Source organism: Pipistrellus hanaki (genome assembly GCF_964339955.1).
Source record: "Pipistrellus hanaki genome assembly, chromosome: 4".
Classification (NCBI taxonomy): Eukaryota; Metazoa; Chordata; class Mammalia; order Chiroptera; family Vespertilionidae; genus Pipistrellus; species Pipistrellus hanaki.
Genome location: NC_140506.1, coordinates 89,914,063 through 89,928,707, shown reverse-complemented (window position 1 = coordinate 89,928,707; position 14,645 = coordinate 89,914,063). Strand labels below are relative to the sequence as shown.

General features: G+C 40.5%; 1 protein-coding gene and 1 long non-coding RNA gene across 7 annotated transcripts in view; one reads left to right on the top strand and one right to left on the bottom strand.

The window, feature by feature from the left end:
- Positions 1–14,645, top strand: part of LOC311621904 (zinc finger protein 75D-like) — a 31,077-nt gene that overhangs the window by 16,345 nt on the left and 87 nt on the right. The window contains exon 6 of one of the 4 annotated variants that reach the window (XM_084882446.1): positions 5,328–6,655. The exons of 1 other annotated variant lie outside the window; for it this stretch is intronic. In XM_084882446.1, coding sequence (XP_084738572.1) covers positions 5,328–5,494 — 167 coding nt within the window. In that variant the 3' untranslated portion in view covers positions 5,495–6,655. Of the gene's footprint in view, positions 1–6; positions 1,926–5,327; positions 6,656–14,645 lie in introns of those variants that run through there. 2 more of the 4 variants (XM_084882449.1, XM_084882450.1) reach the window with 2 other exon arrangements.
- LOC311621961 lies at positions 2,384–14,253 on the bottom strand. Of its 3 annotated transcripts, none has more exons than XR_014794910.1 (4): positions 9,722–14,253; positions 4,799–4,891; positions 3,993–4,096; positions 2,384–3,909 (listed from the first exon to the last, which is right to left on the bottom strand). It is a non-coding gene; the product is annotated as an uncharacterized lncRNA (long non-coding RNA). The 3 variants fall into 3 exon arrangements; XR_014794911.1 differs by having other exon boundaries at positions 2,384–4,096; positions 9,722–11,011; positions 14,008–14,253; XR_014794909.1 differs by having other exon boundaries at positions 2,384–4,096.

The following is a 14,645-nucleotide window of genomic DNA, read 5'->3' as shown; positions in this document are numbered from 1 at the left end:
ACCCAGAAGTCAAGCCAGGATGAGCAACTGGACTACAAGGAGGCTAGAATAATAACAATGAAAGCAAGGATTCATCTGTGAGCAATAAAATGGGCACTCTAGTTCAAGATACCGGAAGTCCTGGGCTGTTCTTAAACTGACCGGCAAAGAACCCCTTTATAGAAGAAGCATAGAAGAGGTAGCAAGAGCCAAGGAGAGAGGGGTAAGGAGGTTTCAGGGGTCTAGCTCTGCTTTGGCTATGACCACCCATCCACCACCTTAGGCTGAGGAAAAAGGGTAACAATCAATAGGCTTTGTTCTACATTTCTCTGGGTTATAGTGAGCATATCTGATTTAGTCTATGGGAAATGGTTAGGAATTCTTGGAAAAAAGAAATAGTGTTGCCCTGCCGGGTGTGGCTCAGTGGTTGACCTATAAACCAGGAGGTCATGGTTCGATTCCAGGTCAGGGCACATGCCCAAGTTGAGGGCTCTATCCCCAGTAGGGGAATGCAGGAGGCAGCCAATCTGTGTTTCTCATCGGTGTTTCTCTCTATTCCTCTCCTTTACTCTCTCTAAAATCAATAAAAATACATATATTTAAGTGGGTTTTTTTTTAAAAAAAGGAATAGTGTCAGTTGAAAAATTTAACCAATTAGTTAAATGTTTCGGTGATGGAGATACTAAAAAACCATATGAAGAGCCCTAGTAGTTAATTTACAGGGAAGAAACCTGGCTTCTTAATGAACATCTGAAGGGCTGAATCAAACCAAGAGGATATTGTTACACGTCTGAAGAACTCTGTAGACGGGAGTGTTGCCTTTTATACAACCTACTTCAAATTCATTCTCAGTGGGGTAGTGCACTGAGGCAATGTTAGGCAATGCTACATAAACACTAAGCTAATAGAGATCATAACTATAGGAAGCACCATACAGGGGTTTGTGAGAATACAAGAAAAAGTCCGTGTTTATCAGAAATTGGAAGCTTGGAAGAGAGGCCCTGCAGAGCTGGCATTTAGATGTTGGGGGGTTGGTGGCTAGGTGGTGCTTTTTAATATATTTCTTTTTAATATATTTTTATTGATTTTAGAAAGGAAGAGAAAGAGAACCATCAATAATAAGAATTATCTATAGACCTGCACCTTAACTGGAAATCAGACTGTGACCTCCTGGTTCATAGGTCATCTCGCTCAACCACTGATCCACACTGGCCAGGCATGACACTGGTATTTCTGAGGTGTCCAATGAGGATAGTTCTAGAAGATAGTGTCTTTGTTCAATGCTTTGTGTGTACCTCCTACTATAAAACCTGGTACACTAAAGACAATCAAATATTTCCTAAATGAATGTATTCTCCAATTCTTACCTGTCTAGTACTGTATTCCTTTTTCTGCTCAGCATACTCGAGAATAAAGTACGTTGGAGGGTAGAGGCAAACTATAACTGCAAGGAGGGCAACACTTGCATCAGTTTTCCCTCGCCACTGCAAACCCATGAGTGGGAGAACCCTGATGGTGAGGCCTCCTTAAATATCTCCACTTTCCTGGCATTTTAATTGTCTCAGTCATCAAATCTAACTTCATTCAAGCTCATATCCAAAGCCCTTCAATAATATATCCATTCCAAGCCAGACTGTCCCAAGCAGGTCACATTCAAGCCTAACTCATTGCCTTTGCCCAGGATTTTGGAAAATTTAATTTTTGCCTCTGTGCAGAGTATGTAATTATGTGTCTTTGGGAACTAACCTACATAGCTTGTTATCAGGGCCATGCTTAAGGACCCTGTATGCAGGGAATCTTGGAGTAGCTCCAGCAAGGCTCAAACTGAGAAAATACTGAAGAATGTTCTTCTGTCCTGCCTTTGCATCCTCCTCTTCCCCAAAATTAAAAAAAAAGAAAAAAATTTGTGCCTGTTTTGCTCATATTGAATTCCTCAGAAAAACAAACAAACAACAACAAAAAAAAACAACTCAGAGACATTTTGCTCACTTTTCAACATACCTTTGCCAAGGTACTAACATCATGCCTGTAACATACCCATCTTTTACTACATTTTATCTATGGAGAGTTCATAGAAGCTGGAATATCTATGCCTTGATCTGTATCAGTAAGTTGTATAATAGTTTTGGTTCCTAGTGTTCCTCACATTTACTCTTACTTTCACCTGCAGGCACAGTCTCCTACAGTCCCTACATTTTCCTTGTGCCCTTGATCTCCCTTCACTGTGACCTCAAATCCTTCACACCAAATTCTATTCCTTCTGTGCCTATTTCTTGCCCCTTACACTCTTCCTGCATGACCTACTGCTCTGAAGCAGATACTACACACATCCTCTTCAGAACCCTGCAGGCTTCAACACGAGTGTAAAGTTTCTAACTGATAAAATTATAACCATAGGCCAAGGAAGGGGAGGGAGAAATATCTTTATTTTCATCAAAGATAATAATGCATATAAACTTGTATAAATGCAATGAGAGAAAACAAAAAACAAAAACTGGGTTGGGAGTGATGGTGAGATGAGAAATCTTACAAAATTAACCTAGATATTACACTTGCTTAAGATTAGGTTGTTTTGATTTCATATTACCCAATGGCTTAACCTATCCTTTCTTTCCTTTGTTCATGGTTCTGTTGCAGAATATTGTATATAGCAGTAAGTACCTAGTGGTCAATTATTGGTTTAGAACAGATCCAGCCTATTAAAATTCTAGATGTACTCCCCAGGAAGGGACAGTATTTCTTATCTGATATGGCTCAGAAACAGTTCTCAGGCCACTAGTTATACGTTCTTTGTTCAGAACAAGGGTACTGCAGTTTCCCAGCAGGAATTATGGGTTTTATATCATTCTCTCCTTCAAAGCAAAATGGAAATCCACAGTGAGACAGGATTGTGGAGTTCTGAGCAGAAATAGAAATAGGCCCATGCATTCTTAGGCTGATTCCTATTCCTGGACATGGTTCTTGAGATCCAGTTGTCAAGTTTCCTGCTGAGTCAGGGATTGGCTAGTAGAACTATCCACAGAACAAGGAAGTTCTCAGAAACACATGTTGACCTAAGGAGTTGATATCAGGTTTTCTACATATTTGTCACATCTCTTGCTTCCTGTAATGTGTCTCTTCTATGTATATCCCGATGGCAGATGAGGGAAGAGTTCTTAGTGAAGCTTTTCTCACACTGGAAGTACTTATGTGGCTTCTTCCCAGTGTGGGTTTCCTGGAGGGCACTGAAGTGGGAGCTGTTCTTGAAGCTTTTCCCACACTGGGCACACTGGTACAGGCCCTCCACAATGGGGACTTGCCAGTGAGGCTAAATGGGAATTTGTTGACTCTCTTCCCACAGACAGTGCACTGATAAGGCTTCTCCCCGGTGTGGGTCCTCTGGTGAACTATGAGGCTAGAGCTCTGGTTGAAGCTTTTCCCACATTCCCCACACTGGTACGCTCTCTTCCCTGTGTGAGTCCTCAGGTGGGCAGTGGGGTTGGAGTGTTCACTGAAGCCTTTCCCATATTCACAGTACTAGTGATGCTTCTTTCCTGTGTGAATTCTGATGCCGAACAAGGTAAAAACTCGGCCAAAGCTTTTCCCACATTCATGACATTTATAAGCTCTTTCCAGTTCAGTGGCTGGCTGATGATGAGAGAAGAGAGAACTATGAGAGTATTCTCTTCCACACAAGAGATGTATCCAGGGCTTCTCACTCCAAAATCTCTGGTGACTCATTCTCTCCTGGGATGGAGCTGTCTCCTCACTCTCCCTGGTCAATGTTTGTGTTGCTTTCTTGTCATTGGTTCAGCTCCTAGCCTGTTTTGAATTCGAAGTGCCAAAAAAGTTTTCTACTAAACTTTCTCCGTAAATCCTTATTCATTTCCAATACTTCTGAATTATCCTATTTTAGATTGTCTTTTGTAATCCCATTCTTCATCTCAGAACCTGAAAGAATAAAATTACATTGGACTCTAGAGAAGGAAAACAATGGAAAGAATTACAATTAAACTACCATAAAGAAGAAATACCTGGGGACTTTTCCCCCTCCCCACATGGGAGTCCATTCTGTGGGACTCTTTCCTTCTTCCCACATGGGAGTCTGTCCTTGTTCTTCAATAAATCTCCATCTTTGCTATAAAAAAAAAAAAAAGAAGATGAAATACCTAAATTGAATTCTTCATGTGACTAAGTCTGCTAATAAAAAGCCTAAATTTTATTTTCCAATTATAACACTTTTTAGCTCCAAATTTGTGGTCACCCTACTTTTATTGGTGAGGATTTAAAAAAACATAATAATAAATAAATAAAATTAAGTAAAATAGCACAGCTCTAGCCTGGGGTGGGGCAGAGTCAGGACAATAGTTATCAGGTCAGAGGCAAAACAAAGAAAGGGAGGTATGGCTGAAACCGGTTTGGCTTAGTGGATGGAGCCTCGGTCTGTGGACTGAAAGGTCCCAGGTTCGATTCCAGACAAGGGCATGTACCTTGGTTGCGGGCACATCCCCAGTAGGGGGTGTGCAGGAGGCAGCTGATCGTTGTTTCTCTCTTATCGGTGTTTCTAACTCTCTATCCCTCTTTCTTTCTCTCTGTAAAAAATCAATAAAATATATTTTTTTGAAAAAAAGAAAGGGAGGTATGGCCTCTTTGGGAAGGATGGGGGTAGGTAAGCAGCCATGTGATGCCAGAGTAGACAGAATAAGAAAAAAACCTACGGAAAGCTCAACAGACCACATAAAATTCTTTCTAACATCTCTGAGAAAGAATGAGTTTTAGATTGAGTTTGTACAAAATGAAATGGGAACTTTAAGAGACAAAAGATATAACCACAGCTCACCTGATCTCAGTGGTACAGAGCTCAGCAACATCTCCTGGTTTTGAAGACCCCTCTTCTGGAGATGGTTCCTGGTAGCCTGTGGAGTAAGCCAGGCTAGGGGAGAAATATCCACTATTAGAAGGCAGTTTCCACATAACAGATTCTAAGTGGAATCCCTGGACCAATAGTATCAGCACTACCTGTTACACATGCATATTCCTAGGACCCACCTCAGATCTACTGAGAAAGTCTGGAAATGACACCTGGGAATCTAAACATGTCTCCAGATGAGTATGATGCACAATCAAGTCTGAGGAAGACTTTCATAGCCAGTGCCTCAATGCGTGTAGAGAAGTTAATTTACTGGATGATTACTACTATTCGCAAAACAGCTTTTTAAAAATTATTATTATTCCAAAGAAATACATGCACATTATAGAAAAATTTTAAGACAGTAATGGTGGTGGTGGGAGTGTCACACTGCCAAATACTAGAGATAACTAAAAACTCTTAAAAATACCACAACTCAAACCTCATTTTTTTTTTCCAGACCAAGATTATATATTCTTCCCCAGATCCCACCTTCAAGAATTCTACAAAAGAAATTGTTCATTTAATGACATTCAGAGGTCTGTGGACTTGGGGCGGTTACAACACTTGGGATCTGAGCCACCTGTGGGCATGGTGAGGGACGGGGGCAGAACTGGAACACAGTGAGTCCTACCCCCTTTCCTCAGACCCCAAAGCTTCAGAAACCACACACAAGAGCACAGATGTTCCCAAGGATTAAAAGAACATAAATGCTAAATGGCAGCATTTAAAAAGATATTAATAGAGTATTTATATTGCTCAAAAAATACAAATGTTAATAAATCTTTTAGACAATTACCCCTTTCATTAGCAGAAGCTTACCAATTTAAATTGGTAATAGCATGTCTTCAATAGCATGAAGACACCATGCTCTCTTCTGGGATTTGAGTTATATAAATATGAGCTAGCTTTTTTTTTTTTTTTTTTTTTAATATATTTTATTGATTTTCTACAGAGAGGAAGGGAGAGGGATAGAGAGCTAGAAACATTGATGAGAGAGAGACCTGTACCCCCCACCGGGGATGTGCCCACAGCCAATGTACATGTCCTTGACCAGAATCAAACCTGGGACCCTTCAGTCCGCAGACTGACGCTCTGTTCACTGAGCAAAACTGGTTTCTGCAAGATGAGCTAGCTTTTAAAACTTATTTAGCAACTTGCAAGGGCAACTTTCAATGAAGCGGAAAAGGTAACAGTGGTCTGTAGGCTATCTAAAAATGTATGAAGCTAAAGTGTTTAATGGAAAGAGACATAAATATAGAGCCTTGGCCTGTCCATGTAATGGAATATCAGCTAGCCATTAAAAGGAATGAAGTGAAACATGCTGCAAACATACCAAGTGAAAGAGGCCAGACACAAAATGTCACATATAGGATTCCATCTCTATGAAAAGTCCAGAACAAACAGGCAAATTCATTGACAGAATGAACGGAAACTGCTTAATGAATGCAGTGTTAAATAAAACTAGACAGAGGTAGTGATTGTGTAATATCTATATTTTTAAATCCTCACCCAAGGATATTCCTCCATTAATTTTCAGAGAGAGTGGAAGAGAGGGAACGATCTCCTACATGTGCCCCAACTAGAGCCTGGGCCCCAACTGGAATCGAACCCAGGACTCTCTGATCCACAGTCCAATGCTCTATCCACCAAGTCAAACCAGCCAAGGCTATATAACATTTTTAATGAACTAAATGCCACTGATTGTTCATTTGAAAATGGCTAATTTTGTTATGTGAATTTCACCTAAATTAAGAAAAAAAATTTTTTTAATAAATTTTTATTGTTCATATTATTACAAATGTTCCTTTCCCGCCCCTTCTCACCCCACCCTCTGTCCTTTCCCCACCCCCCATTGTCCTCATCCATAGGTGCACAGTTTATGTTCAGTCTCTTCCCACGCCCCCCTCTCCCCTTTTCCCCAAGAATCATCAGTTCACTCCCCTTCCATACCTCTGATTCTATTATATTCAACAGTTAATATTGTTCATCAGATTTTTTTTTAGTTTCCTTGGTTTTTAGATTCACTTGTTGATAGTTATGTATTTGTTGTTCATAATTTTTATCTTTATTTACTTTCTCTTCTGAAAGAACCCTCTTCAGCAATTCATATAATTCTGGTTTGGTGGTGATGAACTCCTTTAGCTTTTTTTTATTAGTGAAGCTCTTTATCTGACCTTCGAATCTGAGTGATAGCTTTGCTGGATAGATTATCTTTGGCTATAGGTTCTTACTATTCATCACCTTGAATATTTCTTGCCATTCCCGTCTGGCATGCATGGTTTCTGTTGAGAAGTCAGCTGACAATGGTATAGGTGCTCCTTTATAGGTAACCACCTGCTTTGCTCTTGCTGCTTTTAATATTCTCTCTTTGTCTTTTGCTCTTGGGATTTTAATTATGATTTGTCTTGGTGTGGTCCTCTTTGGATTCCTTTTATTTGGAGTTCTGTGTGCTTCCTGGACTTGTAAGTCCAATTCTTTCACCAGGTGGGGGAAGTTTTCTGTCACTATTTCTTTCAGTATGTTTTCGATATCTTGCTCTCTTTCATCTTCTGGGACCCCCATAATTCTGATGTTGGTTCGCTTGAAGTTGTCCCAGAGGTTTCTTACATCATCTTCAATTTTCTGGATTCTCTTGCCTTCTAGCTTCTGCAGAGGAGTGTCTTCTGGCTCTTTATGTTCCAAATCTTTGACTTGATTCTTGCGATCTTCTATTCTGTTTTTAGGACTCTGTAAAATATTTTTTATTTCAGACAATGTATTCTTTATTTCTTGTTGATCCCTTATCATTTCTTGTTGATCCCTTTTCATATCCTCATAGGTCTCATTTATTTTATCGGCCTTTTCTAGGAGACTCTTGAAAAACCTTATAAGTATGGTTTTGAACTCTATATCCAGTCGCTTTTTGTCCTCCATTTCTTTCGTTTGTGATCTATTTGGTTTAGGCATTTTCGCAGGCAGCTTTCCTGATGGGGCGGGGTTTCAGGGTGGAGCCTACAGCCTTGGCTTCCGTCAGCCCCGCCCTATGCGACTCCTGAGACTCAGGGACCTTCAGTACTTGTTGCAAGCGCCTCAGAGAGAAAGGTGCCCTCGATTTTCGCCTGTTGCCAAACTGTCTATGCTCTCCCCCAATGAGCCCGGTATTGGGGTTCAGTTCAGTTGGAAGTGGAGTTGGAGGTGGCATTCAGAGCAGTCTGGAGCCCCTGTCTCCTTCCCGTCAGGGCAATCCCGCGGCACAGCCATCTGGCCCTTCTCTGTGCGCACTGTGCACGCCTCCGGGACCTCCTCTCGTTCCCTGGGGTTCCGCCTTACAGCCCAGCTCCCTATGGGTGAGCCTGGGTCCCCGGGGTCTGGCCTAGAATTGGGGTCCAGAGCAGTTGGGGGCCCAGCACAATCAGAGCTTTTCTCTGCTTCCCGCTTGGGAACGCCAGCCAGGCACTCGGCCTCCCTCCTCTCTGGCTCCGTCCTCTCCGCGCGCCGCGTGTCTCCGCACCTTAGGCTTTTACAGCTCCTTCGCGCTTCCTTCTGGTTTTCTCCTTGCTTCTTGTTGTAGGATTTCCAGTCAGTCGACTTTCCTGTAGTTCTGGGTAATGTCCATTTTATATTTTAGTTGTATTTTATTGAAATTGTTGTGTGCGGCTGCGGCTAGTTGCCTACCCGAGCAGCCATCTTGGATTCTCTCCAGAAAAAATTTTTTAAAATATATTTTATTGATTTTTTACATAGAAGAAGAGAGAGGGACAGAGAGTTAGAAACATCGATGAGAAAGAATCTGCATCTTGCCTGCAACCAAGGTACATACCCTTGACCAGAATCGAACCTGGGACCTTTCAGTCCGCAGGCCAACGCTCTATCCACTGAGCTAAACTGGTTTTGGCAAGAAAATTTTTAATTAATTTTTTCTAAAATAATTGAGACAAAACAAAAACTAGAACTTTGAAATAAAAATAAAAATAAGTATTCTGAAGGAGATTAAGCTGGATGAGGCAGGGTTTAATGTCTTTAAGTACATGAAGAACTACTATGCACAGTAAACATGTTCACCTTAATACAACCGATTCCAACATAATAGACTACAAAGTTTCATTTATATCCCACCTTCTCCCTGGAAAACATAACTACTTCCCATTCCAGCCATGTAGACTCAGCACCCAGCTAGCTGCTTCCCGCTCAGACCACACTGACCCACAATCCTCCATTACTCTATGCCTCTCCCAGACTTCTGATCCAGATTTCAGTTGCCTTTTTCCACCAAGTCTCTCATAACCTAACCCTCATTTTACTTTTCCTTCCCCTGAGCCTTTTACACCTCCCTCCTCCCAAAGTGTACAAGGTGGTTACACTAATTGGATCTCAGACCTGTCCCTACCTCCACATGAGGATATTGTGTGAAACTTGTCACTCTGTCCCTGACTGACCCTGTTAATCCAGACAGGAAAGACTAACTCCAATACAACTTTGTTGGGTGTACTACCCATGGCACTGTGTCCTCAGTGTACCTTCTAGCAAGAGAGATTAGATTTTAATTCACCAATTTCTCTAATTTTCCTGATCTTAGACTAGGACAGTTGTTCTTTCCCTGATCTTGTTTTAGAGAACTGTTCTTAGTATTTTTACCACTTTAATTAGGGTCTCTAAACATTCACTGAATATATGAATGTCTAAGATATTTCAGCAAATGAGAAATTCTTCCCATAGACTAAGGGCATAGGACCAACTAAAGTTAGTATTTTGGTGGGTGGCAGAGGGCTAGTATACATTTCTCAACTAAGCACCTCTCTAGTAATAGATACTGTGCTCCTCAGCCCAGATTCTTATAATCAAGACCACAAGGTTCCGGGTTCCTTTTCTCACCTGTTGCCCAGGTACTCCCTGTACATCCTCAACCAGAGCTACAGCTTCCTCATTTTCTGGTCGCTGTTTCTTCACCCAGGCCTGGAGCTCCTCCAGCAGGATTGTGAGAAACTGCTCCAAAATCAGCAGCTCCAGGATTTTCTCTTTTGAGTGTCTTAGGCCTCAGCCTCTGTCAATAGAGTCCCAGAGAGTGCTGAAGGCTTCACGGGGGCCAGCTACCTCCTGGTAGCAGAACTGCCTGAAAAGCTGGTGGGAAGTTTCATAGTCAAGGCTGTTGTGAAGGGCTGATTCTGTCTCTGTGGATTCCTTGCTTGGGGATGAGTGTGCCTGGGGACTCTTTGTTGCAGCCATCATTCGCTTGGAACTGGCTCACTGGTTGCCACTTCCACGCAAGATCAGATTCCATTCTTTTCATATCACTGGGAAGTGGTTCTCCTGGATACCAATGAAAGAGAATCAGAGATGTGAGAGTGACATAGATGTGCAGAATCATAGTTGAAAAGGGCCTCCCTGGCCAGATAGCTCACTTGGTTAGAGCATCGTCCCAATACACCAAGGTTGCAAGTTCCATCCCCTGTCAGGGGACATATAAGAATCAACCAATAAATAAGTGGAATAATAAATCGATGTTTCTTTCTCCCTCTCTCTAAAAATTAATAAGCCGAAACCAGTTTGGCTCAGTGGATGGAGCATCGGTCTGCGGACTGAAAGGTCCTGGGTTCGATTCCGGTCAAGGGCATGTACATTGGTTGTGGGCATGTCCTCGGTGGGGGCTGTTCAAGAGGAAGCTGATCGATGTTTCTTTCTCATCGATGTTTCTGGCTTTCTGTCTCTTTCCCTTCCTCTCTGTAAAAAAAAAAAAAATCAATAAAATATATTTTAAACAATTAAATAAAAATAAAATCTCCAATCCTTATAATATTCTTCTAAGGAGATTTTTTAAAAAGAATCAATAAAACAAGTGTGTGTGTGTTTAAAAAAGGAAAGGGCTCAACTTTGAAGGGAGAATGCAAAAATACAACATTAAACTGTCCTGTATTCTTTCCCTCTGCTTCTTGTGATTTATTTCTATCCTTTATCTTTACTCCCTTCATAATCTAAGTCAAGGGCACAAAACGTTATAGAGATATGAAAAAAAACATATAGTTTTCTCCCAGCCAGATTTCTCTCTATTAATGAATTCTTCAAACTACTCACAGTGCAGTCCAGCTGTCCATTCTCATGTCTGGGTCTTGTCCCTTTCCTTCTCCACCCTCAAGAACTGGACCACCTTTCCAATTGTCACTTTCTCTTAAGGAGAGAGTAGTTAAAAAATATTATCAATGACTACATTCCAACAAACTGGAAATCTGGACATATTCCTAGAAAAATACAGTCTTCCAAAATTCAACCAGGAAGAATAAAAACAAACCAACCTGAATAGACTGATAAAATTGAGCAGTAATTTAAAAACTCCCAGCAACAAAAGCCCTGGTCTCAAAGGCTTCACAGGGAGTTTTACCAAATAGTCAAAGAAGAACTAACACTTATCCTCCTCAAACTATTTCAAAAAATTCAAGAGGAAGGAATACTTCTAAGCTCTTTTTATGAGCCCACATTACCCTAATTCCAAAACTAGATAAGTAAACTATATCCCTTATGAACATACTAAAATACTCAACAAAATATTAGCAAATTGGATCTAGCAATACATTAAAAAGATCATACACCATGACTAAGTGGGATTTATTCCAGGGATGAAAAGCTGGCACTATATTCACAAGCCAATAAATGTGATACATCACATAAACAAATTGCAAGACAAAAATCACATGATCAGCCACTGTTGTTCAACATAGTACTGGAAGTCCTAGCCATAGCAATCAGACAAGAAGAAAAAAATAAAAGGCATCCAAATTGGAAAGGAGGAAGTAAAACTGTCATTAAATGCAGATGACATGATGTTGTACATAGAAAACCCTAAAGACTCCGTAAAAAAAACTACTAGATTTGCCCTAGCTAATTTGGCTCAGTGGATAGAGAATCAGCCTGTAGACTGAAGGGTCCCAGGTTCGATTCCTAGTCAGGACACATGCCTGGGTTGTGGGCTCAATCCCCAATGGGGGTGTGTGCAAGAGGCAAAATGATCAGTGATTCTCTCATCATTGATGTTTCTCTCTATCTCTCCCTTCTTCTTTGAAATCAATAAAAATATACTTAAAAAAAAAAACCTGCTAGATTTGGATGTGAGGGCTATCTGGCTGCGACATCTATCACCCCATTGATCACCAGGATTGATTTGGCTGATCTGGCTGACTAGGTGGGTGACCCCTCCACCCTCACCAATCCATGTGCGTCCCTCCTGAAGCTGCATGCTCAGTCGAAAAGGACTTGCTCAGTTGAAGAGAATGACCTTTGCCCAGAGGAAAGGAGCTGTCTTTGGTCAAGATATATGAGTAGCTGCACTCCCCTGCTAGAACCTCCAATCAATATCTCAAAAAACTACTAGATTTAATAAATAAATTCGGCAATGTAGCAAAATACAAAATTAACACCCAGAAATCTACGGCATTTTTTTTTTTTTACACCAATAATGAACTCTCGCCAAACTGGTTTGGCTTGGTGGATGAAGCATCAGCCTACGGACTGAAGGGTCTCGGGTTTGATTCCGGTCAGGGGCATGTGCCTTGGTTGAGGGCACATCCCCAGTGGGAGATGTGCAGGAGGCAGCTGATGGATGTTTCTCTCATCGATGTTTCTGGCTCTCTCTCCCTCTCCCTTCCTCTCTGTGAAAAATCAATAAAATATATTTTAAAAAAATAATGAACTCTCAGAAAGAGAAACTAAAAAAAAAAAATCCCATTTTTCATTGCAACAAAAAAATTTAATAAACTTAGGTATACACTTAACCAAGGTGGTAAAAGGCCTGTACTAGGAAAACTGCAAGACATTGAAAAGAGAAATAGAGGAAGACACAAACAAATGGAAGAATATACTGTGTTCATGGATTGGTAGAATCAACATCATTAAAATGTCCATACTACCCAAAGCAATCTATAGATTCAATTTAATCCCTATTAAAATACACCACCATATTCCACAGATCTAGAACAAATACTCAAAAAGTTTATATGGAACTAAAAAAGAGCCTAATAGCCAAAGCAATCTTGAGAAAGAGGAACAAAGTTGGAAGGATCACGATACCAAATATAAAGTTATACTACAAAGCCACTCTAACCAAAATAGCCTGGTACTGGCACAAGAACAAGCATATAGATTAATGGAACAGAATAGAACACCCAGAAATTGATCCAAGCCATTATGCTCAATATTTGACAAAGGAAGCAAGAGCATACATGGAGTAAAGACAGTCTCTTAAATAAATGGTGTTGGGAAAATTGGATAAATGCAAAAAAAAAAAAAAAAAAAAAAAAAAAAAAAAAAAGAAAAAGAAAGAAAAAGAAACTAGGCCACCAACTCACACAAGAATAAACTCAAAATGGATAAGAAACTTAAATGAAGTCGTGAAACCATAAAAATCTTAGAAGAATCCATAGGCAGCAAAATCTCAGATATTTATCATAGCAATATGTTTATAGATACTTCTAGGGCAAAGGAAACTAAGGAGAAAACAAACAAATGGGACTATATAAAAATAAAAAGCTTCTGCAAAGCAAAAGAAACCATCAACAACACGAAAAGGGAGCCCACTGCATGGGAGAACATATTTGCCAATGATACATCCAATAAGGGGTTAATTTCCAAAATATATAGGGAACTCATACAACTTAACAAAAGGAAGACAATCCAATTAAAAAATAGGCAAAGAGCCTAAATAGATACTTCTCCAAAGTGGACAAACAGATGGCCAAGAGACATAATGAAAAAATGCTCAAAGTCACTAATCATCCGGAGATGCAAATTTAAAGACAATGAGGTATCACCTCACACCTGTCAGAATGGCTATCATCAACAAACTACAACTGTTGGCTACAATGTGAAGAGAAACCTAGCACAATGCTAGTGTGAATGCAGACTGCTGCAGCGATTATGGAAAGCAGTATTGCATTTCCTCAAAAAACTAAAAATGGAACTCTCATTTGACCCAGTGATTCCACTTCTAGGAATATAATCCAAGAAATCAGAAACACCAATCAGAAAGAATATATGCACCCCCTATGTTCATAGCCGCACAGTTTATAATAGCTAAGATTTGGAAACAGCCCAAATGCAGCAGATGTGTGAATAAAAAAGTTGTAGTGCATTTACACAATGGAATGCTACTGTAAAAAGCAAAGAACTCTTACCATTTGCAACAGCATGGAGGGACGTGCAGAGAATTATGCTAAGTAAAATAAGCCAGTCAGAGAAAGATAAGTATCACATGATCTCACTCATGTAGAATCTAATGAACAAAATAAAGTAATGAACAAAACAGACATAGAAGCATGGAACAAACTGTGGAATCTCAAAGGGAAGGTGGGGGAGGGTGAGTGGATGGAAAGAGGTCAACCAAAGAACTTGTATGCATACATGCACAACCCATGGACACTGACAATAGGATAGTGAAGGCCTGGAGTAGGGGGCAGGGGTGGGCTAGAAGAGGTAAATGGGGAGCGGGGAGCAGGGGGGTATGTAATACTTTCAACAATAAAGACTTAAAAGGGGGGGGGTGGTTAGGTTGCCTTTCTTCCAGAGAACTTGAACTGCCTTCATTTATATTGTCTTTCCATTTTAATGTGGCAGTCTGGGCTAGAGCTAGAGGAATCAAAAGCATTGCTGTTAATAGTCATTTTTAACAAAATAAATAAATAAATAAATAAATAAATAAATAAATGGAGTATCATATCTCCTCAGCAGCAAGGCTGGGACTAGAACCTGCAGCCATCCGTCCCTGTCCCCCCAACCCCCACCTCCTTGTCTAACACATTTTCGTACTTTATCT